Source organism: Ramularia collo-cygni (genome assembly GCF_900074925.1).
Source record: "Ramularia collo-cygni strain URUG2 genome assembly, contig: RCC_scaffold32, whole genome shotgun sequence".
Taxonomy (NCBI): Eukaryota; Fungi; Ascomycota; class Dothideomycetes; order Mycosphaerellales; family Mycosphaerellaceae; genus Ramularia; species Ramularia collo-cygni.
Genome location: NW_019716286.1, coordinates 49974 through 72617, shown reverse-complemented (window position 1 = coordinate 72617; position 22644 = coordinate 49974). Strand labels below are relative to the sequence as shown.

Below are 22644 nucleotides of genomic sequence, written 5' to 3'. Positions count from 1 at the left end.
TCAGCACCCCTTTTCCTCCTCTCCTTAAAAAATACTCCCCCCAGTCCACCCAACCGTCAACAGCGCCGTAAAAAAACTCACACACCCCAAAATCAGCGTCGCAGTTCCCCACCCCTCAGCCTCCCTCACCAACCCAGCCAAAAGCGGCCCAATCATACTGCCCGCCGCCCAAGCCATATTAAACAAACCATAAGCCTGTGCATACGCCCCATTCCTACCGAAGAACCCCGGGGGAGATTTCTGGGATTTGGATTCGACTGCATAGGCTATTTCGGCCATGATGGGGATTATAGCCAGAGTTAGACCGGCGCCGATGAGAGTGAGGAAGACGCAGAGCAGGATTTTGTGGGTAAGGGAGTTGTTGGTTATGAGGCGAAGGAGGATGAGAAAGGGGCAGGCGAGGAGGAATCCCCCCGTTGCGAGCCAGCGTGGGCCGTATTTGTCTGAGAGTTTGCCGATGTAGGGGCCGAGAAAGGAGGCTGCTACTAAGGGGAGGAAAATTAGACCTGCGCCCGTGGAGGTCCAGTTGAAGGTGTCGTGGACGAAGAGGGGGAGAATGGAGTCGAAGGAGGTTAGGAGCGAGGCTTGCATTGTGCAGGCCCAGAGAGCTGCTAGGATGCGGCGGGATGCGAAAAGGGAGATTACAGGTGGGAGGGAGGAGATGAATTTTTGCAGGGGTGTATGGCGGAGAGCAGAAGATTCCTCGGTTGGCGTTGCGGTGGCTGATGGGATAGGGGTGTTGCTAGTGTTGGTGTGGGCCTCCGCGGTGGATTCCTTGTTGATCATATCGTCCTTGGTAATGGCATCGCCATCTTGGTGATTCGCTTTCTTCTCCTGCCCGCCATCCTCAACAACATCAACATCAACAACATCAACAACGCCAACCCCCTCATCTTCCCCCAACCACCTCCTCGCATTCCTCGGCTCAATCATCGCCAACCTCAACACAACATCCACAAAAATCAACCCAAAAACCATGGCATAAACAGCATAATACCCCGCCATCTGAAAAACCACACCCCCCAACAACGGCGCCAACAAAACCGCCAAACTCATCGCCAACCCCACATAACCCATCGCCACACCAATCCCCTCGTCGGCGCCCACGACATCCACTAACAACGCCAGTCCCGTACACCAAACCMCCGCAGCAGAAATACCCTGCAACACCCYCCCCGCCGCAAAAATAGCAACACTACTCCCTACACACAACAGCGCCGTACTAGCCCCCAAAGCCACCAAACCCGCCAAAAAGGGAATTTGTCGAGACTCGTTCCGATCCGCTACCCAGCCGAAGATGGGGGAGGAAATGAGTAATGCGGCGCCGTAGACGGCTAGGAAGATGGAAATCCAACGCTGTACGTCCTCGGGCGCGATGTTTGCTCGTTGGGTTAGGGCGAAGGGGAAGACGGGGACGACGATGCCGTAGGCGAAGATGTCGGTGAATACGGCCGAGGAGACGGTGAGGGTTATGAAGAGGCGGGAACTGCGCATGTGGAGGAATCGAGGGGGTGAGGTGGGGGAGCCGAAGAGCCAGGTGAACATGTTGTCTTCTTTTTATCTTTCTTTTTTGGGGGGGACTTTTTGCAATGTTGGATATGGCGAAGTATTGGAAAAGATGGAGGACAAAGAATGTATAAGGCTCATTCAGTCTTGCTAAATCATTTCCGCACTTTGCCGGTAGAAAGTGCTCTCTTACCCGATGTACACGGAGATGTATATATACATGTAGTAATGAAATGAGTAAAAGATGGACGACAAGGAAATGATGCAGAGTTGAGCGGTAAACAATGCATCATCGTGATATTTAGACTTTGATGGATCGAATCGAATCGTTCTTGGCGCCCGATTCGGGATTGTATACCCGTAATGGTCTTGAGCTTATCAATATATACAACGAAGCAAAATCTATAATGTATATCCATGTGCACATCTTCTCGTCCCTTGTCCATACAACCAATATGTGACGTGACACCCACCATCATTCCCCATCAATCATCATCTCTCACAAATACTTCCCTGATGATCATTCTCTTCCCATCCACCTAAGCAAAAGCCGGAAAGCCAGTCGAAAAGATACTGAACCTCTGATCCGCMCCACAAATCTGCGAGGCATCTCCCGGACAAGGGAATCGACACACACTATCGACCGTCAACACGGCACTGGCGCCCGCCAGAGCATTTCCACACCAGCATTCCCCCCCGTTCTTCACACCAGCAATCGTGAATCCTCCATTCGCACAGCCCGTCGTGCAAGAGTCAATGGTGTTGCTCGGATCGTTGTACAGTAGGGTTGGAAGGGCTTGTACGGTTGTCGGTGCCTGATCGGTCCAGCATCCTTGGTAAGACATGCCATTGGCGTAGACCTTGGCATTCACCACCGGAGGCGTATTGACAAGGACTGGGTCGGGAAAGGGATCATCTCCAGATTGCAGACGTGGGTAGCCGAAATCGTAGGCACGACCATGTTCGCCGTAAAAGTTGTCGGTGAAAATTCGAGCTTGACCGGCGGGAGAGTTGTACATTTGTCCATTGTCGTGGGAGACGTTGATCAAGTCGACCGTGTCGCAGTTGTAGCCTGCCGGGTCGTCGCAGGTTGGAGTAAAGCTTTTGATGTAGAAGAAGAAGCGCTCGTGGCGGTCCAGACCGGTGGTGTTGGCGCCGCAGTCGCTGGAATGATCGCCACGGTCGAGCAGGGCACGAGCGTAGGCGATTTGCTTGCTGCGATAGTTGGCCTGGATGGCTGCACGACCTTGATTGACAATCGAGACGCCATATGTCATGTCCCCACCGGCATAAGCTTCGAAATTATTGTAGCCTGAGCGGTAGTCATCGTAGTCGGGACAGTTTGCGTTGGAAAGAGGGCGGAAAGGATCCAACCAGGCGTAGCTATCGGGATTGCCAATCCAGTGGGTGATGGGAACGCGAGTTTCTTGATAGGGACTGACAGCAGCATAGCGTTGGACCATCTGACCGCCCATGGAATGCCCGGCGATGACAATCTGGTTGAGGTTGGGGAAGAGAGTGGCGTCGTCAAAGTACTTGACCAAGGTATCCAGGACGAAGAAGGATGAAGTGTTGCGACTTGAATGTGGGTAGGCATTGTTGGCACCCGCAGACCACTGGGAGCCGGACCATACGAGAGCATTGCTCGTCGAACCGCGACCCGCTCGGAGGCCTTCGGTCCACGGGTAGGCCAGTCCCTTGTCATTGCCATTGGGGAAGTAAGGAGCGAGAATGGCGACCGAGTCCGGAGAGATTCCCGCATCTTTGGCCTGTGCAACTTTCAGAGCATTGATCATCTGAGATGTCCCGTCAGTTTTGATATCATCATCATGATCATTGACAATACGACATGACTGACATCATTCTCGTAGTTCCACGGATCTCGCAAAAGACCATGCGGGACGATAATGGCGCGCTGAATGTCACTCTCGATGATTCGGGAGCCATCGCTTCGGTGGGAATAGTAGTTGATGAGGGTCAGATTGTTATTCTGTCCGCTGGGATCCGGGATGCGGAAAAAGGCCACTTCGGCCCCGACAATGGTGGGCAGGAAGGCGCTGATGATATCTCCCGCGTATTGTTGTGCCTTGGTGAAGGAAAGAGGAAGGGCCGCGAGGGCGAGCAGGGAAGATGACCTCATGGTGAAGAAGAAGAAGAAGAAGAAGAAAAGAAATCAACGAGTGTCGTGGCACATTGTCGGCCGAATGAGAGAGAGGTATGGTATGAAATGGGAAGGTGGATGTCAGGATGAGGTGTAAAGTGCGAATTGGAGATGCGGTAGTTGGCGATCTTCCCGCCCGCCCGCCCGTATTCGTCTTCATTCGTGTCGGGAGGGGGGGGAGGAGGGTCATTCGCCCAATTTCCATCCTTTTAGTTCTGCAGGGATCAGGATTGGGAAAATGGACGACGCCGATATCTAATCAGCTGCCACGCCACCACCATCCATCCACACTACTTACTTACCAACATACCATCTCCAAGATCTTGGAATTCCTCGGCTTCTGCAAGCCACGCAAGCCCTCATTTTCAATCAAATCTCGTGCGACGATGTTGTGCTCGCACATCAAACCCGCCGACACATGACATGTTATCCCCGACCCGCCATTTCGGGCAAAGAGCAATGATCCAATCTTGTTGCGCAATCGCTAGCTGTACAGACATTGACAGCCAGCCATAGCCAAGAAAATAACAACGGGATCAGGAGCAGGAATAGAGAGCAAGGAAAAGAGAATATACCTTATGGTAACCCACAGCACCAGCCACACTCCTCTCCCCGGAAAACAAGACAATCTATCTATTCTACATGCACCTTTGATTACATCCCCGCCAGGCCCACCAACCCACCACCTAGTTACCCGTCCGACACACCACACCAAACCCTCTCTCAATCTCCTCCCCTCTCCAAGACCAATCTCATCTGCAGCCAACACAAAAGTATCACAAACAATAAACCAAACGTCACATAAACCTACAAGCCAGTCAGCAGCCAGCCAGCCTCACCTCAGCCTTGGAATTGAGGGAATTGATTGGCATGACATGGCACGGCATACCATAGCATTGTAAGAGATACACTACCTTACCTTACCTTACCTAGCAGCTATTCCATCTCCAAGGTATGCACGCTGTATTTATTGTCCGGACAGGTAAGTTTCTCGAGGAATTCAACCTATCATTATCATAATGTAGGTAGGTGAGATTGGATGATGAAGTTGATTAGACTTTTCCACGTTCCATTCATCCTCCCGTCACTTCAGTTACGCCTCGGCAGATCCTTCTCCCTGCACACACACACACACACACACACACATGTCCTGCGATGAAGAGGATGGTACGTTCAGGGCGACATTTCAAGACTTGGGGTAAATATACAAGCCATCTTGACCATTCTACATCAAGGAGCAAAAGTACAATACAGCAGTATCAAGTCCGAAACAATGCTGTGCTCTATGACATGGTAACCACTGCCTCCTCTCCATCACACACCTCTTTCTTATACACACACACAGGTTCTCTCCTCTCCTCATCTCATCTCTCTTTCTCTCCTGCCCCCTACGACATCAACCGAGTCATATCATTCCTCACACGTGCGTAATCCAACATGCCCTCGATCTTTCCAACAGCACTAATGGCAACATCACGGTCCCAAATCTTGCGCTGTGCGAAGCTCATGACATCGGCCGCTGTGATGGCGCCCACGACGCGCTCCACCTCCTCCGGGTCCAATCTCCGGCCCGTGGTGATGATCTGCCGGCCGATATCCTCGGCCACGGAAGTGGTGCCGTCGAGGCTCAAAAGGATGGAAGCCTTCAGCTGCTGCTTGGCGCGCTCCGTCTCGGCCTCGGAGACCTGGAAGGACAGACGTGACCACTCGCGGAGGGTGAAGTGGACCAAATCGTCAATGCGGGTGATGGCGTCAGTCACCATGTAGATTCCCCACAGACCCGTGTCCGAGTACGAGGTGGAAAAGGACATGAAGCTGTTGGCGAGCTTGTTGTCGTGGATAAAAGTGGAGAGCTTGGAGCCAAGGTAGGGAGAGTTACCCATGCTGCGGTCCCAGTTTCCGACAATGGCCTGGGTGACGAGTGCGGTGAAGTAATCGTCATCCTTCCATGACACACCCTCCACGGCGATGGCGATGTTGGCCGTGCTCATGGTGTCGTCACGGATACGGACCTCCGAACCGACAAAGTCAGGTTTCGCACTATCCACCCCACGAAGGGAGGCGTTGGACTGTGCGTTGGGGTTGTACGCGGGGATGCTGCCAAAGTACTTTTCCGCGAGATCGACGAGCTGGGAGTGAGGGACCTAGAAATATCCTGATTAGCACGATTCTTCGCCTGTCTGCATTGTCCATCACTCACACCACCCGCGCCAACCAGTACMATACGGTCGGCGGTGTAGTTGGTCTTGATGTAGTTCTCCAAATCGGTGCGCTGGATGGATTGAATGTTCTCCTTTGGTCCGAGAATGGTACGTCCCAGCGCCTGGTTCTGGAAAGCAGTGGCATGGAGATGGTCAAAGACGACCTCCTCCAGCTGCTTGTCGACCTCTTCCTGCTCGCGGAGGATGACATCCCGCTCGCGCTCAATGGCTTGAGGCTCGAGCTTGCTGTTTTGAAGGATATCGGCGAGGATGTCGACCGTGTTGGGGACGTCGCTGTTGAAGGACTTTGCGTAGTAGACGGTGTTTTCGCGAGACGTGTAGGCGTTGAGGTGTCCACCCATGTTCTCAATCTCGAGTTCCAATTGATGTTGCGATCGCTTCTGGGTGCCCTTGAACGCCAAGTGCTCGAGGAAGTGGGCGGTTCCATTGGTCTTGTCCGTCTCTGCGCGCGAACCGGCGTCAATCCACACGCCTACGGTCGAGGTTTGCGCGTAAGGGGAGTGCTCGGTTGCAATCTATTCATTCCATCATCCATCAGTATGTTTATTCCCCATCAATATCATCCATCCATCATAACACGCACAGTAAAGCCATTGCTCAGGGTAGTGCTCTCGGTGGTGCTGGCATGGCCGACGGGCGTGGCCAGGGCGCGGCGGGTGATGTTGCCGAGGACGGGAGAGCGCGGCTTGACGGCACTGATGGCACGTTGGGCGCGGAGGCCTTGCTGGAGGTTCAGCGCGAGCCTTCGAGAAGCCATGGGGGGTGTGGGTGGGTGGGTGGGTGGAGGTGAAGCGGTGGTGATGTCGGACCTTCTTTCTTCAATGCATGCGCAACTTCCAGAAGTGAGAGAAGAGTGATGGAGAAAAGAGGTGGGACGGAAATCATGCAGCTATGTCATGATGAACAGAACTACAGCAACACCTTGATAGCAAGTATATCAATGTAAAAATGCGTCAATCAATTTATACGATATTATGCTGTATCCACGTCTTCACCATCAATCCAACAACCACTTCATCAATCCATCACTTGTTGTCGTTGTTTCTCGTTCCAGCCAATGTCATCCAGCCAGCCAATCACAGCCTGCTTATCCGCCCATTATTCCCGAGGTTCATATCCGCCGTGACATCGAACATCACCACTTCCTCACCATTCAGTCCATTCCACCACAACACCACCCACCATGGCCACCTCGACCCTCCGCTCTCCGGCGCTCCGCCAGCTCCTCGCTCCTCGCACCACCCGCGCCCTCTTCTCCCCCAAACTCAACCAAATCCAACGCGCACAATTCCAAACCTCTTCCCGACGCCAGATCCTTCCCCCGCTTCCTCAAGTCATTCGCGGCGGCGTCAACGACCCGGCTCCCGTTCCTGAATCACACCCGGCGCATGGAAGCTATCACTGGAGTATGGAGCGCGCCGTCTCCGCTGCTCTGATTCCTCTGACCGTCGTGCCTTTTGCGGCGGGAAGCATGCACCCCATTCTGGATGGTGGTTTGATTGGCTTGATCATCATTCACAGTTACATTGGTTTCCAGTGGGTCTCACGCATATTCCAAGAAGAGCGAGGGGATGTTACATACTGATCATGTTTATGTGTAGATCTGCCATCACCGACTACTTCCCCAAATGGCGCGTTCCTAAGATTCGTAAGGTGGCCGATTGGGCGAATTTGGCGGCCGTGTTTGTCGTTGGTTGGGGTTGGTACGAGTTTGAGACGAACGATGTCGGCTTGACCGAGGGAATCAAGAGGGTCTGGACTGCGGGTGCCACAGCCAAGGAGGCTGCCAACAAGGTGCAGTAGAGGGTGTGGTGATGAGATGAGGAAGGAGTGTACATATACAGAGCTGCGAAACCAAAGAGCAGTGAGGTGTTGTGGAACGGGCGGGGATAGGCATGGGGAAACGAAACCCGGCATGGAGCTATACAGCCTCCGAAATGGCACGTTTGATCTGTTCCCATCCCCTCCCTCAGACTCGTGACGATGTCGAGATTGTGGGCAAGTCTTGATGAGAACGCCGCAGCTGGTCTTGCCATGTGGCTGTGGCGACATACGACAGAGCTCTTTTGAGTTCTGGGGGCATGCGAGCTCTGGACCTCAGCTCTTCGTTTTCGTGAGATCTACAAAAGGGATCTGGTGATTGATGCGTAGGATTGAATACCCCTGAAGAGGCAACTTTCCGTCTAACTCGGTGCTTGCAACTCCATCTCCTCCCTTAATCACAGGACTCGACCAGCCAGCCAGCCATACAAGACATTATTTCATCAACATGTCAAAATCAAGCAATGCATCCGTCCTCTTTAGCACCTTCTCCCATCTTCGCAGCATATATGTATGCGTAGCAACGCTTCCCGAATTAATACCTCGAGAACTAAAGGACAACATGGTCGTGATAGCCAGCGAAATTACAACCTCGATACCGCCATCTCAAGCACACCTCACGCAGTTCCTTGAGGAGAGACTACGAGGGACACCTGCGCTTAGAAAACTGGTACCTTCACAATCGCCCGCTACTTCTTTTCGAATATTCATCGATCTTGTGGAAAGGGGAATGAGGATCCTTTTTCAATGAGATTGGGATTTCGCTTTGAAGATTCTGGAATCTTGGGAGGAGGGGGAGCTGTGTTGAGTAGACGGGAGAAGTCCCTCGTAAGGCGGTGATGTGCAGTACATGCCTGTGGTGTGTTCAGGAGCGCAATCCTCTCTTCACTGTGCGCCACAAGATGGAGAAAGGGCAAGATTTGTCGAGAGCGCCGCGCCACAACTGCTCCACACTTATGCATTCCCTTGGTTTTTCCCGAACGCCTGTGCGTGTCTGTTCTTGTACCTCAGCTCTACTCAACAAGATATACAACGAGCTTGGACGTGGCTTGCTGCTGAAAACATTCCTCCTCCGCCGACGCATTCCAAACATTCCACACGCGACGTTGAGAGTATGAAGGCATGGCCGCCCGCTGGCATCGGCGTCATCAAGCTTGATCTCTGTGGAACATCAAGAACTTGGGCAGAGAGAGAGTCCGAAATCCATGCCCGCCTCCCGTCGTTACCTCTGAAGAGGAAGGATGAAGCTGATGCCGATACCCGAGAGTCTATTTAGCGACGATCAATAACATAGAAGGTAAGGCAGCAACCCTCGGACACATTTCCAGCGAGCATGGCGCTGCCTCAAGAAATTCCACGCAAGAAGACATCCATTATTCGAAGCATCGATCAAAGCGGCGATGAGCTCATTCCCGAAGATTCAACGCGTGTTAGTCATCTTGCTACTACTCCTCATGTTGGCGTTCTACCTTTGGCCCAATTCCAAGGTAAACGGCGGCACGAGCATCGCGATACTGAGCATGACCACCGGGGRGACCAGCTATGACTGGATGTCCATATCCAACAAGCACGAGTATGCTGCAAAGCACTCATACGACCTCATCTGGAGTTTCACGGCGTCGACAGTAGCTGCAAACCATGCCAAACCATGGGCCAAGCTCGACATGATCCGGGATGCCGTACAAGTAACAAGTTCCGGCCAGAAGAGCTACGAGTGGCTATGGATGCTGGACTACGATACTTTGATCACAAACCCAGAGAACCGCATTGAAGACATCATCGAACAGAGTCTCCAACTCGCGAAGACTGAAGGTAAAGACCGAGACTCAATCCAGCTCATTCTCACTCGAGACTGCGAACCCCTCAATGCGGGCAGCTTCTTCGTCAGAGTCTCCCCTGGGATGCTGGAGTTCATTGAAGAGTGGCGGAGCGGACAGCAGCCCAATACCCCAGAACGAACGGAGCAGGACGTGCTGAGGGACATGCTTCTTGACAATGTTCTTGGCATGGAGGATCGGAGTGTTTTTGTGCCGCAGACCATGTTCAATGCGTACCCAGAGGRGCTGGATCACTGTCGTGACCCGAGAGATTCAAAGTCGTGGGAGGGGGGTATGTTTGTGATACATTTCCCCGGAGCGAATTGGTGGTTGAAGGAGGACGATGCTGTGGGAAACTTGATGCGGAAGTACTTCGCAAGAGCGTTTTCGGAAATACCACTCGGCTGACTTGAGCTCGAGCATTATGCCACCAGGGCATTTTTCTCCATACGCATTGAGGGGTGGAAGCTGCACCTCCATACCACCCTTGATCTCAGCCCATGAGGAATGAAGTTGGAACTCAGAGTACCACATGTGGTGTCTCGAGGCTTGATCGGGCTTCTCTATCATCGATCACCAGCTCTGAGGCATCATTCAGAACCAAGTTCGGCAAAGTCTGCAGTAGCACAACCGATGCGCGCGTCTACCCACGGCCCTGCAGCTATCTGCAGGCTTTCTGCACGCTCATATCGTTGAGGTCTCCGTTCGCGCGTTGGATGTTATTAACGTAGACAGCCGACTTTCGGGTAACGATCAAGCATTAGTTCCATCAGAGTGGTCTAACCTTCGCGGTAGGATCGCAGCAAACAGAGCAAAATGGTACGAACGAAACGGCCTTCATGCTACATTTCAATCGGATCCTCCTTGAAGGTGAATTTGTGGATCTGCCGACAAAGTGAGCTGTTGACGCTTCATCGACGGATAGCTGCACACCGACTTTCGAAGCAAACAACACTTTGCGCGCTTCCTTGCAATGCGACCGTATCATTATCCAGCTTGGAGCTCGGAGCTTGCGAGACTCTCTACATAGTACGCAAACCTGCATTGGTCGCACGGAAGCAATTGGCTTCTGTCGGAAAGCTGAGAGCAAACAGTGGAATGGGTCTGAAGCTCAGGGATGAGAATGACCCATCTGCCTTCGACCACATCGCGATATCTCCTTTCTCGAATTTCTTCTCATCTCTTGTTCTTCGTATCTCCCGAGTTTCTGCTATTTCTTCCTTTTGTGTTTCTCTCTTCGTGGTATATACATCGTTTCTTTTTACTTTTATATACACAAAACTTCAAAAACGTTCGCGAGCTGGTGCTTGGCGATATTGGGGTCGATTGCACTCCACCAGAACCTTGACATGGACGACTGTTGCTTGCGGGCGACAAAAAGATCCATTTGATCACCAGGTCCTCCGGACCTTGGGAACAGTCGTGCGAGGATGGTGGCTTTGCGGGAATGGCAACATTGACGTTGATGTGAAGCACATTGTGCTTGCTGCCCAAGGCATTTGCTGTGAAGCTGTTGGGTTTCGCGCCTAATGCTTCTTTGCGGACGACGCAAAAATTTGCGAGGAACAGATGTCTATCAGCTTTGGACCGACCTGAAGCAGGGTGGAGAAGCGAAGCTTCCAGGTCTTGCCGAGCGAATCTGTGTGAAACCTCATGGCGACTTCTCGAATCCTGGGGGGAAGATTGAACTGTTTACTGGAGCAAGCGGAGGCGTGCTTGGGGATTTGTCGGTGCTTTTTCAGTCCGTTGGGATCGAGGGTATGTTTGAAATTCGAATCTTTTCCGACAATACGCTAACTCTCTTACAGAACCTCGTCAACTACATTGCGAAAACATCAATCTCCTCTAAGACATCGGCAACTTCCTCCGGGGAAAGCAATCGCAGTCCAAGGCGCAGCAGCAGGTGCATGCATAGGCTCGACGATATTGTGTACGACGAAGTCAAACCTGCGGAGGAAGCACTCCGAGGACTTTCCCATTCTCGTCTGGTATCAGAAAATTGATGATGGATCCGCGCTCACGGGTACACCTTCGTGCAACTCTAGAGGAAGAGCTTACGGCTCCGCATGATCGATGCCTGCAAGCCTCTCATCTGCCAGGACGTCGCCGGCGTGTAGTCTGTTCGAAGCCTTCCAGATGTGGGCAAACCTCTACGAACTTCTTATACCACTCGACTTCCCCAAGGACGACCTCAATCTTCACCGAGAAAGTCGTCGGCTGGATGTACCACAATGTGACCCAAGACAATCACACCAGCACTAAGCTCGTGGTCATTCTAGGATGGAGGACCCAGACCAACTACACCCGGCGACTGCCACCGTATTGGCGTTCTCATACGCTGGTACGGAGGTGGTCGTCGGGGAGGTAGCACGACCGCCACAATTCCATGTAAGCTCAATCATCTCTTGTGCCGCGTTGATATTGCCCTTGATGACTGACCGCAACACAGACTTTCTGTTGTTTCCTTTTATATACACAACCAACACCAAGACCTCAGTATACAAAGCTATCACTCTGACTGCACGATTTCTGTCGCCGCACCAACCAGCGCCGCATTACATCGCTGAGAATCGATCCGTCTCCACCTCGCCAGTCTGTCCCGTCAAAAACCCCCCACAAGATCTTCAGCGAGGAATGACTCCAGCACCTGGCGAAGTGGTCTGGCCACTACAGTCTCGCGTACGTTCTACGGCATGATACTCGTTGCGATGATTGGCTGACATTGTCATAGCTCCCTCGATTTTTCTTCTTCATATATACAACACAACCCTCACAACCGACCTTTATATACACAACGACTTTCCACAGAGAGCACGGCTGAGTCTCGAAGAGGCAGATCAGAATCAATGCCTACGCCAGCCACAGCAATGCGACAACTCCTTTTTCGCACAAGTGTGATCATCCGGGCTACTCTGGCAGAGCAGGCCGCGCGGATAACTTGGAGTCAGACAAATTGGCCCACGACGGCGACGCCGAGAAGAAGTTCATTTCCGCTGTCTGGTCACTGGAACATCATTTGATACGTCAATGAAAACGCCTACGATATTCTGGTGGACGAGGCAACACCAGCACGCCACTCTGGAGCCTCGCAAGCCCGGCAAATCAACCATTAACAAGCACGACAAGCGCGATGCGAATGACTCTCCTCCTCCTGGAAAAGGGAGCATTTCGCCGCCCGAAATCACAGYACAACATACACGATATCGTCTCCTTGTATGGGCTTTACGTACAAATGTTCACGCTATACATTCCCTTGAAGTAATCACACTMTCGTCGTGGAAACATATTCTCATYATCAGGTGATGGATTCGAGCGATGAAGTGATAACTCAATGGTGATGGTCTACTCCAGGCAAGAAGTTGAAGACTTCCTTCTAGTTAAAGCAAACGCAAGTGCCGCTGACGTCGGTCCACATTTGCAACATTCACTTGTCGGGTAAATGGCATTCAAAGTACCGAATTCTATTTTGGTCTTGCTTTCTCGGAAAAGATCAACGCTCACAAAGTCTATGCCGGCTAAATGTATTGATCGAACTTTTKGATTCGTGACGCTTTCCTCGGGATTATCATCTCATCGGTCGTTCTGATTCATTTGGGAAGAGACCGGACGGCATCGTTTTGCTCAGCAGTTGGAGTTGAACGTGTAAGGAAGAAGAAGATGATTGCCGCCGACAGGTTTCCACTTCGTTCAACCCCACACGCTAGCAAATGTGTATTTTCCATTTACTTGGGACCCCAGCCTCCACATTCATGATGAAACGGAGAATTTGGCTGTGATGATCTCTGCCGGGATGTGGAGAGACAAGGTACGTCTGAGTATACGATGCTATTCTGGCCACAACAGGCTTTGACGAATAATTCGTATAAGATGGCATTTCACTCCCCCTCTACTGTTGTTTACCCCTATCAAGCGCCGACACAATCGCGATGATGCTCAACATGCGTATTCACACGTCGCTGGCGGTCTTCACTCTCTGCACTGCGCTTTCTCAAGCAGCTACATTCTTCCCACTCATCAACATGACTGATACTGCTGGAAATTCCATCCAGGCGCATGGTGGCAACATCATCCGAAGTCAGGATTCATCGGACTCTTCCTGGTACTGGTTCGGAGAAGACAAGACTGGACAAACAACCGGAGGCACATTCCAAGGCGTGAACTGCTACAAATCGTCCGATCTCGAAAATTGGGAGTATCAAGGACATGTCCTCTCACCAATCGCGGACACAAATATCTCCAGCAGCATGATTGTCGAACGACCCAAGGTTATCTACAACGATAAGAATCAGGAATATGTCATGTGGTTTCACGGGGATTCATCCGATTATGGAGCAGCGCAGGTTGGAGTCGCAACGTCAAAGTCCATTGAAGGTCCATATACTTGGCGTGGTAATTTCAACCCTTTTGGTCAGCAGTCTAGAGACATGACCATCTACAAGGATCCCGATGATGGGACCGGCTACCTCATCTTCGCAACGAACAACAATGCCGACTTTGAGATTGCATCTCTCGATGAAGACTACTACAATGTTGCGGAATCGCAGTATACTTTCAAAGGAGTCTATCAAGAAGCACCAGGAGTATTCAAGATTGATGGCGTATATTACCTCCTCTTCTCTCCTCAGGACGGCTGGACTCCTACAGACAACGGTTACCATTCAGCCACAAGTATGAAAGGACCATGGTCGGAGACAACATTGCTTGCACCCCAGGGAGCCTACGCATATCTCACACAGAATGCATACGACATAACCATCAAAGGCTCACAGGAGACCTTCTACCTCTACCTCGGCGATCACTGGAGTGGCAACCAACTCGGCTCTTCCACATACGCCTTCTATCCCGTCAACTACAACGGTTCAGGTCTTGCACTCGAGTACACGAGCGGTTGGCAGCTTGATATCGAAACCGGAACACACAAAAATCTCCCTTACACATCCATCACTGCCGACAACTCCACCACGCCGGACGATCAGCTCGTTGCATGCGAGAGTGCTTGCGCAGGAGGCTTAGCGGCAAATCTGACGACTGCCGATCAGACTTTTTCATTTCAATGGAACGGAAGCGCAGGCAAGAAAGTCGTTTACATCCAATATACCTATGCCGGAGCGAAGAATGCTTTCAGACATATCAGCGCTACCGTGGATGATAAGGCTGTTGATGGCTGGGCTCTACTGGAGACTTCTCGAGCGCATACTTTTGCGCAACGAGCACCGCTACCTATGACTTTGGCGGAGGGAAGTAAGGTGGTGTTGAAGTTGGCTGATGTTGGACTTCAGATTCGGGTTGAGGGGGTGCTTGTCTTTGATGATCCTAGGTAGACGAACGATTTCAGTCGGTACATGCTGTTTAATGAAAGTTATGATGTTACGCTTCGTTATATCTCATACGATGTCTACTTTATCTTCACAAAAAGGCGATGTCGTTATTTGCGAGAAATACACATGGAGGTTGGGGATATTGTATTTGGTTGGTCATAATTTTACTTTTTTGGGCCGCTGATATTCGATAGCCGGGTATTGATATTGAACATGTCAGAGCTCTTTTCCTTCGCCAAGGATGATCCTCGTCAGGAAAACTAAGGGTCACATGCAATGTCGGTGGGAGACACAGATGGCTGGATGATAAAGTCATCATACTTGGCCAGGTTTCCCGCGTGCGTCTCAAAGGACAACACGCCCGCATTCTTCACCACCGTGAAGCGAGTGGAATAGCTGCAAGAGCGACTCGTTAGCTCTTCGTAATCTTAGTTTCGAGAGGCTGCGGATGGGAACTTACTATGCCTGAGAGCAGTTTACGCCATCGTAGGTGGCTTGAATAACGCCAAGTACCTGGTACACCTTCTGTGTGCTGGAGTCGGAGTCAACGGTGGTGGCATTTGGACGATGGTTCCAGTGCTTGTTGCCAGCCGGCGGTAGGAGTCTCTGCTTCAGAGCGATGATCTCGTCGGAGCCAGTGGCGACGATTCCGCGTACAATGAGTTGTCCATCGGGCGTGAAGAAGTTGGAGAACTCGGTGGTGTAGGCTGGGACCTCTGTGGATCGGTAGAGTCTTACACAGGGGGAATCTTGTCAGTTTCTTCATCGGTTGACCGAAGTAGATGGGAGACTCACTCTTCGACGTAGGCCTTGAATTCTGGCTCAACGCCAGCTCCTGGTTTGTAGAAAGACATGTCCAGGGATTGCACGAGGCCTGCGAGGCCAAGTGCCAGGATAGGAGTGAATGACTTCATTGTTTGCTAGTTATGTTCGGGAGGAAGATTTTGTTGGTCGATCTGTAGTTGGGGCTCTTCGCTGCTTTATACAGATGGMAGCTCGAGCGCACGTGGGAGCACTGACTCGTGTCATACCTTGTATTCTTCCGGTGATCGGCGCATTGGTTGTAAAGTTTGTGCATAGTGATACTCAACTAGGCTACTTAACGGTATAGTGGCCACAAGTCAGGCAAGGTTTCTCCTTCCGCTACTGGTCCGCTGCCATCAAAGCCTTGCACTACCATTCTTAGGGCTTGCAAGTTGCAAATAGTGTTCGCTTGCTCGAGAGGAACGAAAACTTCATAGCCCTATATGTACAACCTGAATCCGAGGTCTTCGCGGTAGTAAGACGATGATCGACTCCTAGCTCACGCGAAATCGGATCGTCCAGTGATCCGAGTGCATATTAGTGATTGATGCCTTAACCAGTACATGGCCTCCAAAATCGTTGATTCCCTTCCCCTTGAACACGCTGCAAGGTAGCAGTACTGCCCTTGAACAATGAGAAGACGGCGGTTTCGCCTGATGAGTTGGATGACCCGAGATGCCACAAGCATGATCTGAACCCTTCCCTGGATTACACGTGGCAGCCCTTGTAGCGTGTGATCCAAGACTCGTGATCCTTGTCAGTCCAACTGGCTCCGAAGTTGGCGCGGTAGCCAGACCGCTCCCTCGCGCCATCAACTGCGTCTGGACACAGCGGAGATCCTTCCGAACACCATCMTACCATATCTATACGAGATTCGATGACCCTCAACATGCTCGGACAGGCTAGAAGGATCCCAATGTGGCCAGACGCTATACTAAGCTGACGACGTTGGCTCGTAGCAGCTAATGCCTTGCTTGAGACTTCGACCATGCCCGATCACGCCATTGGACGGAGAAACGGACAATGTTGAGTTGATCTTTTGATAGTGGCACTTTCAGGTCTGCCCTATTTTCGGTGAATTGACAGCGTTTGACAACGTCCTGGGAGAGTCCGTTTCAATCCAGAGACTATCATCATCGGTACTTCCGACGTCCTTCGCGCCCTCCAGGAAGGACTTTGTGGTCAACTTTCAGCTTAATGTGTAGGAAGCTCCCAGGTCTCGGTCGGTTTCCTCGGTTCTGAACAGCGAATGGAGCACTGTCGTCCAAACGGCATAGCGAACAACACAGTACGGGTGCAATGTTTCCAATTGGAAATTATTGGTCGTGGATTATTCGCAGGACTGGCGGAAACCTAGGTGGCAAGGTAGAGCTGATCCAGCACAATCTTATCACGAATCTTCTCGTTTGTCCCCTGAGATCGTTGCATGATACCATTCTCGGATGGGTGGAATACGAGTCGTACGATCCCCTTTCAGGTGTCTTTGCAGTGCTCCACGATGATCATCCTGTTTTTGACTCGGATGCGGAGCTATGGTCCACTTGCCAAAGAGGATATGCGCAAGATGGAGCAAGCCCTTCATGTGTGATTAGCACAAAATGGGCTTGAAAGTCTCGGGATCACTTACGCCAGCATTCTCGTGCCTCATTTTAGATCGTGCCGGAATACAAAGAAAGCCTTGGTGATCCCAAAGGGACGAGTCGATCCTGGAACACCGTCAGTTATCGCCCTTGAGGAAGCTAGGGAGGACTTACAGATGGCACGCCTCACAATCCCATAGCTCGTCGACTCGGCGCTCAAGAACGTGGATATCTGCACCGAGGCTGATGAGATATCTTGCTATGCTGGCATGACCATGGWAGCAGGCAATCTGAGCTATGTCAGCAACAACCATCCCCTTCATATGCTGAATCAGCTGTAATGCAATAGGTCTGAGCTCACATTGATTAGACCGCGGCCAGCTTCGTCGCAATCGACGGGCCTGACCTCGTCGCGGAAGATGGCTTCGCGCAGAGAATGAAGGTCACCCTGGCGTATCGCTTTGAGAGCCACGGAGTCATCGGCAAGTACCTTTGACACTCGAATGAAAGGATGCGGCAATATAACACCTTCGTCGGAGGAATGTCTGGCAAGTGAGATACAGACTCTGTAGGCGTTCGGCTGCTTTCCAACATTCATCCAGATTGCACCATCAAAGTGGCTGTTATCCATTGGGGTGGGCTCATCACGATACACGGCATTCAAAAGGCTATGGGACGTCCTGGACCAGAAAACCAACCGTCCAAGCGGGCTTTCGACTTGGCCGGTAATCATTGAGCTTATTATGCCGGGGGAATCAACAAGCGAGATGCCACCGTCTAGACAACATGAGTAACGTTTGGATTGCGTAGTAACACGCMACTTGCCCTCTCTTTGCAGCTTGATGCGATTTGCAATGTCAAGGATGGAGAGCATTGTCTTCACATCCATGCCGGTCGATGCAGTATCTTTGATGGAACCTAGGAGGATCCTGAGTGCCTGGAGGAGCTTCTCGCTCTGTTTCGTCGGCAGAAATACGGACCCTTGAAGCTGCAACGCATAAAGTTGCTCGACGAGGGTGTGTAACGAGGCTACTGATATCTCGACAGTAGACGAAAGTTTCGTCGGGAGAGACAGAGACGTGACCTGGACAGCCTCGACGACGCTAGGTGGACGAGTTCCAATATATGGTCGTGGTAGCTGGTCCAGCTTGTGGTGTAAGTGAAGCAGGCTTTCCTCGAGACCGCGAAATCTAGGTGAAGTTGTCTGCCGTCTCAAATTTTCAAAGTGATAATTCAGGAGTCCAGGTACCTCATGAAGACCTTTGTCGATTGCCTGTAAAGAGAGATGGCTAGCGTTAAGGATAGTCTCGGTGTTTGAGTGGAACGCAGCAGCACAGTGTTCCTGCTGAAGCTGCAACGCAAGTGCCTGCTGGCCGTTCCGGTCCAGAACTGTCATCTGTTGGCTGATACCAGCAACACGTATACTGAAAGTCCGTCAGCTCAGAGACTTGAAAGCGCTGTGAATGAGGATTACCCGTTGACGATCTCTGTGTGAAACGTGATGACGGACAAGTGCAGCAACACGCTCTGCCGCATCTTCTCAAAGTCCTGCTGATACAGTAACGGCCGAAACCTCATCATCATCCTCCGTAAGATAGTATCATCCGGTGCAGGCAAACATCGGTTCAGAATCATCCTGTACGCATCCATCTGCCGCCGAGCGTCCTTGAGCGATACCTTGAGATTCCTGGCGAGATCTGCCGGTAATGTCAATTCTGGAGCTGCGAGAAGGTGCGCAGAAAGCTGCTGCAGAACATGACAGAGACTTGCAATGCCTTGGAGTAATTGCTTGACATCTTGAGGTCCTCCACCGTAGGCTGCTGCTGCTTCGTGGATGAGTTTCGCGCTTTGGGCGGCGATTGTGACAAACGCTACGATTCCCGCGGCGACTTCCATGGTGTTAGATTACGCCAGCGATATGTATGGATTCTGGTCGACATATACATGTAGTAATGTTCCATGCTTGGAGGCGCAGCCAGCCTCATGCAAGATGCGGGACTCAGCCGCAAGCCATGCATGTTAGACGAAGGCCCCATCGGCAAGTCATCTCAACAAGCATCATCATTAACCAGGGTAATATGATGGCCATCAGGAACAACGCCCAATGCAAAGAGTGGCTGTATGTTGTAAAGTCGAAAAGATGGTTGCTGCTTGCCTAGAGGTCCTCACCACCGCCTTGGCATCACCTTTCCCGCAGGGTTAGGGTTGGGGTACAGCCTGGTTCAACTTTGAACGACGGACAYTGAGTCATTGAAAAGCAGTGAAGAAGTGAGACTCATCTCGATACATGCTATTAGGCCCTTTGTCTTGGCCGAGTTCACACAATAGGCGTTTTGGGACGCAGCATCAGAGCATCACCAACGACACAAACTGTGGAGTTGTTCCGCCCTGCGGGCGACGACGACAAGAGCACATTGTGTATCCTCATATCGAGCAAAACGGCAACTGCTTTGATCATATATTACAGAACATGAAAGCTCGAACTAGATCAAGCTTTTGGCTTCAAGTAATCGGGAGTGAACTATCCTCAACTCCTATCCATTCGTGCCTGAAGTTGCGCCTGTGGAACGCCATCCGAATCCATTCCAATCATCAGATCATCTCCTTCCCAGATAGCTTCTTCCAAAGTCATCAACCCACTGCCCACTACCATTGATCCCCCTCTCACCACCGAGTGTCCTTGCCTCCCTCTGCGCAGCTGCCACCTTACTCTGCAATTCTGCTGATCCTTGGCCGATGACCTGCAACTGGCCCAGATGCCTGTTCAGGACACCAACGATTTGTCTCAGAGGATCCTCCTTTCCATCACTACCCGTTCTCTCTCCATTCCCGCTCAGCTTCTCGCCAACAACATTGATCTCTCCAACCATCTCACCCAAACTGCCCTTCAACTCTCCCAATCGCTTCGCACATCCCTCAGCGACCTTGTATGTCCTCTCGCGCTCTGCATCAACACCCTCTCCAACGCCAGCCTTCTCCAGCAGAGCATCCACTTCGCCCTCGTAACGGTCCAGGAAGCCTTCGATCTCGCCCTGCACCATCTCGACACCTGCAAGTTGACGTTCAACCTCACTACAGTCCCTTTCGGCCTGGAAGCATCGTTGGTAAAGGGCGGAGATTTTGGTGCTGTTGTCCACGAGCTGGCGGTCCCATGCCGAGACGCGGCCGGCGAGTGTTTGGAAAGTCTTCTGGTGGGTGGTCAAGGAGGATGACCACATCGTGAGTACTTCGTCGAGAGATTTGTGGGCGAGACGAGATTCCGAGCCGGCAGGGGGCCCCGCTGCCGAAGGGGCAGAGTTGGTGGAAGGTGCTGGGTTGTTCGTGCCCCCTCCTCCACCACCGGTGCCTGCCGATCCCCCTCCACCACCACCGCCTGGTGCTCCACCACCACCGCCGCCTCCACCCGCTGCCGAAGTCCCACCAGCTCCCGATCCAGGCGCGGAGAATCCCGTTAAATTCAAACTTGCAGGAGCTGTGGCTTGAGAAGATGGTGCCGCTGTTGAGGAAGAACCGGCTGTGGAGGCAGGAGTACCGCCGAAGCCCGCGAAAGGATTGGAAGGTGCAGCTGATGTAGCGGTCTGCGGCCCGCTGGTTGAGGTAGTTGAAGGGGGAGTCGCGGTGGATGAGGTTGTCGGAGCGCCGGAGAACAGAGATCTAGGAGCGGCAGACGAACCAGAGGTAGTGGTAGTCGGAGGGTTGAACATGCTTGATGATGCGGGAGCTGCACTAGAAGTGGGAGCTGGGTTGAACAAGCTCGATGTCGGTGCGGACGTTGTTGTAGTGGGGTTGTTGAACAAACTCATCGTCGAGGGAGCTGTGGTGGTGACTGCTGTGCTACCGGCTGTAGTCGAAGTAGGTTGAGCCTGGTTGAACATGCTGCCTCCACCGAGACCCCCAAGACTCAACGGTGCCGGAGTGGACGACGTTCCTGGCGCAGCACTCTTACCCGCCAGGTTGCCGAACATACCTCCGCTGGGGGCTTGTGTAGAGGATGGTGCGGGTGCATTCGAACCAAAGAAGCTCGAGCCTCCGGCGTTGTTCGCAGGTGTAGTGGATGATGTATTCGCATTGTTCCCGAACATACTCGGGCCAGGGGTTGATGCTGTGTTGTTGTTGCTGGGATTCGAAAACATGCCTCCTGTATTAGTCGCCGCGGACGAAGGAGTGGTCGAGGTTCCAAAAAGTGATGTGGTGGGTTTGGCAGCCCCTCCAGCACCAAACAGACCGGATCCACTCGTTTGTGTTGAAGAATTGGTATTCTGGCCCAGACTGGCCCCGAAAATAGAGCTCGTTGATGGCGCGGATGATGTTGCGCCGCCAGTTGAGGCCGCCGGCTTCGAACCAAAGAGTCCACCTCCCAATCCTGAGCCGCCATTATTGTTGCTGCCAAATGTGGTGGGGTTCGTCTTGGGCTCTCCGGCGGGCGTTGTGCTGGATCCAAGATTGAAGCCGCTGAATGACTTTGGTGGTTGTGGAGTGCTGCTGCCGGTCGGGTTTTGTGTGTTGCCGAAGAGTCCACTGCCGCCTGCGTTGTTGTTCCCACTTCCAAACGTTCCACTACCAAAGGTCGCACCGCCTCCACCTCCACCTCCACCTCCGCCACCAAACAATGATCCGCTACCGCTGGTGTTTTGTGTCGCGGATGGAAGGGTGGGTGTGGCTGGTTGTCCGTCGCTGTTGATGGCGCCAAAGAGCGGCTTGTTGGTGGAAGTGTTGTTGTTGAAGGCAAAGCCGCCTCCAAAGGGCGATGGCTTGTTCTGATCCGCCATGGTGGAAAAGATGCGCGGTGCGATGGGGAACAGTTGGATTTGCGATTGTCGGGAAACAAAACGCGTGGAAGCTGCGACGGACGATGGAAGTCGCGAAGCAAAGCGAAGTGATTCGGATGTGCGGGGCGAGCCGTGAAGTTAAATGCTGCACCCTTTCGTCTAAGGTAGGTGCTTTGCGTCAACTCTCACCAAAATGTCCTAACTTTCTCTCCATTGCATCAACAGGAATGCCGCAGAATTTCTCGGTAGACTCCAGCATCTGGCCTCACACTTCGGAACCCAGAATCGTAGGCATTGAACATCCTCCAACTGATTTGTTGAAAACCATGCTTGGAGTGGTTTGAAGGCAAATCCGCAATGTTTCATCGGCTCCTGCTTTCCCTGCCGAACGATCTGTCTTGATCATGTAGCTACCAAGGAATATCCCATCGACTCTACCTACAAAGTGGAATGCAATGATTAACTTACACCCGACAATTTGAGCCTCGAATCCGGGAAATGGAACAGTCTGACAGCCAACACCGTTGACCCCATCGCTGGAGATGGGTTCATAGCTCAATCTCATGTCACAAGTATGAGGTACTTCTTTGAGAAAGATCAGAGCATGGAAAGGTACCTTGAGCACAATACATGGGAAGAAGAATCA

General features: G+C 52.1%; 9 protein-coding genes; 3 read left to right on the top strand and 6 right to left on the bottom strand.

Annotated features, from left to right (window-relative positions):
• Positions 1-24: 24 nt before the first annotated feature.
• RCC_11518 (related to vesicular amine transporter) lies at positions 25-1545 on the bottom strand (the record flags this gene model as incomplete). Its single annotated transcript, XM_023776739.1, has 1 exon — positions 25-1545. One exon carries the CDS (start codon positions 1543-1545, stop codon positions 25-27), a length of 1521 nt encoding a protein of 506 aa, XP_023632507.1.
• A 500-nt stretch (positions 1546-2045) lies between these two features.
• On the bottom strand, positions 2046-3646 carry RCC_11517 (uncharacterized protein; the record flags this gene model as incomplete). XM_023776738.1 has 2 exons in its annotated part: positions 2046-3302; positions 3365-3646. The coding sequence occupies 2 exons, from the start codon at positions 3644-3646 to the stop codon at positions 2046-2048; spliced, it is 1539 nt and encodes a 512-aa protein (XP_023632506.1).
• A 1409-nt stretch (positions 3647-5055) lies between these two features.
• On the bottom strand, positions 5056-6646 carry RCC_11516 (probable mitochondrial processing peptidase beta subunit; the record flags this gene model as incomplete). XM_023776737.1 has 3 exons in its annotated part: positions 5056-5811; positions 5868-6404; positions 6473-6646. 3 exons carry the CDS (start codon positions 6644-6646, stop codon positions 5056-5058), a joined length of 1467 nt encoding a protein of 488 aa, XP_023632505.1.
• A 426-nt stretch (positions 6647-7072) lies between these two features.
• RCC_11515 (related to succinate dehydrogenase cytochrome b small subunit, mitochondrial precursor) lies at positions 7073-7692 on the top strand (the record flags this gene model as incomplete). XM_023776736.1 has 2 exons in its annotated part: positions 7073-7425; positions 7491-7692. The coding sequence occupies 2 exons, from the start codon at positions 7073-7075 to the stop codon at positions 7690-7692; spliced, it is 555 nt and encodes a 184-aa protein (XP_023632504.1).
• A 1418-nt stretch (positions 7693-9110) lies between these two features.
• RCC_11514 (uncharacterized protein) lies at positions 9111-9935 on the top strand (the record flags this gene model as incomplete). The annotated part of the gene is made up of 1 exon (XM_023776735.1): positions 9111-9935. One exon carries the CDS (start codon positions 9111-9113, stop codon positions 9933-9935), a length of 825 nt encoding a protein of 274 aa, XP_023632503.1.
• Positions 9936-13453: 3518 nt separating this feature from the next.
• RCC_11513 (uncharacterized protein) lies at positions 13454-14848 on the top strand (the record flags this gene model as incomplete). Its single annotated transcript, XM_023776734.1, has 1 exon — positions 13454-14848. The coding sequence occupies one exon, from the start codon at positions 13454-13456 to the stop codon at positions 14846-14848; it is 1395 nt and encodes a 464-aa protein (XP_023632502.1).
• Positions 14849-15105: 257 nt separating this feature from the next.
• On the bottom strand, positions 15106-15759 carry RCC_11512 (uncharacterized protein; the record flags this gene model as incomplete). XM_023776733.1 has 3 exons in its annotated part: positions 15106-15241; positions 15306-15578; positions 15641-15759. 3 exons carry the CDS (start codon positions 15757-15759, stop codon positions 15106-15108), a joined length of 528 nt encoding a protein of 175 aa, XP_023632501.1.
• A 1280-nt stretch (positions 15760-17039) lies between these two features.
• Positions 17040-19125, bottom strand: RCC_11511 (uncharacterized protein; the record flags this gene model as incomplete). XM_023776732.1 has 5 exons in its annotated part: positions 17040-17225; positions 17277-17355; positions 17404-17519; positions 17591-18653; positions 18704-19125. 5 exons carry the CDS (start codon positions 19123-19125, stop codon positions 17040-17042), a joined length of 1866 nt encoding a protein of 621 aa, XP_023632500.1.
• A 701-nt stretch (positions 19126-19826) lies between these two features.
• On the bottom strand, positions 19827-21998 carry RCC_11510 (uncharacterized protein; the record flags this gene model as incomplete). Its single annotated transcript, XM_023776731.1, has 1 exon — positions 19827-21998. One exon carries the CDS (start codon positions 21996-21998, stop codon positions 19827-19829), a length of 2172 nt encoding a protein of 723 aa, XP_023632499.1.
• Between the last annotated feature and the right edge of the window lie 646 nt (positions 21999-22644).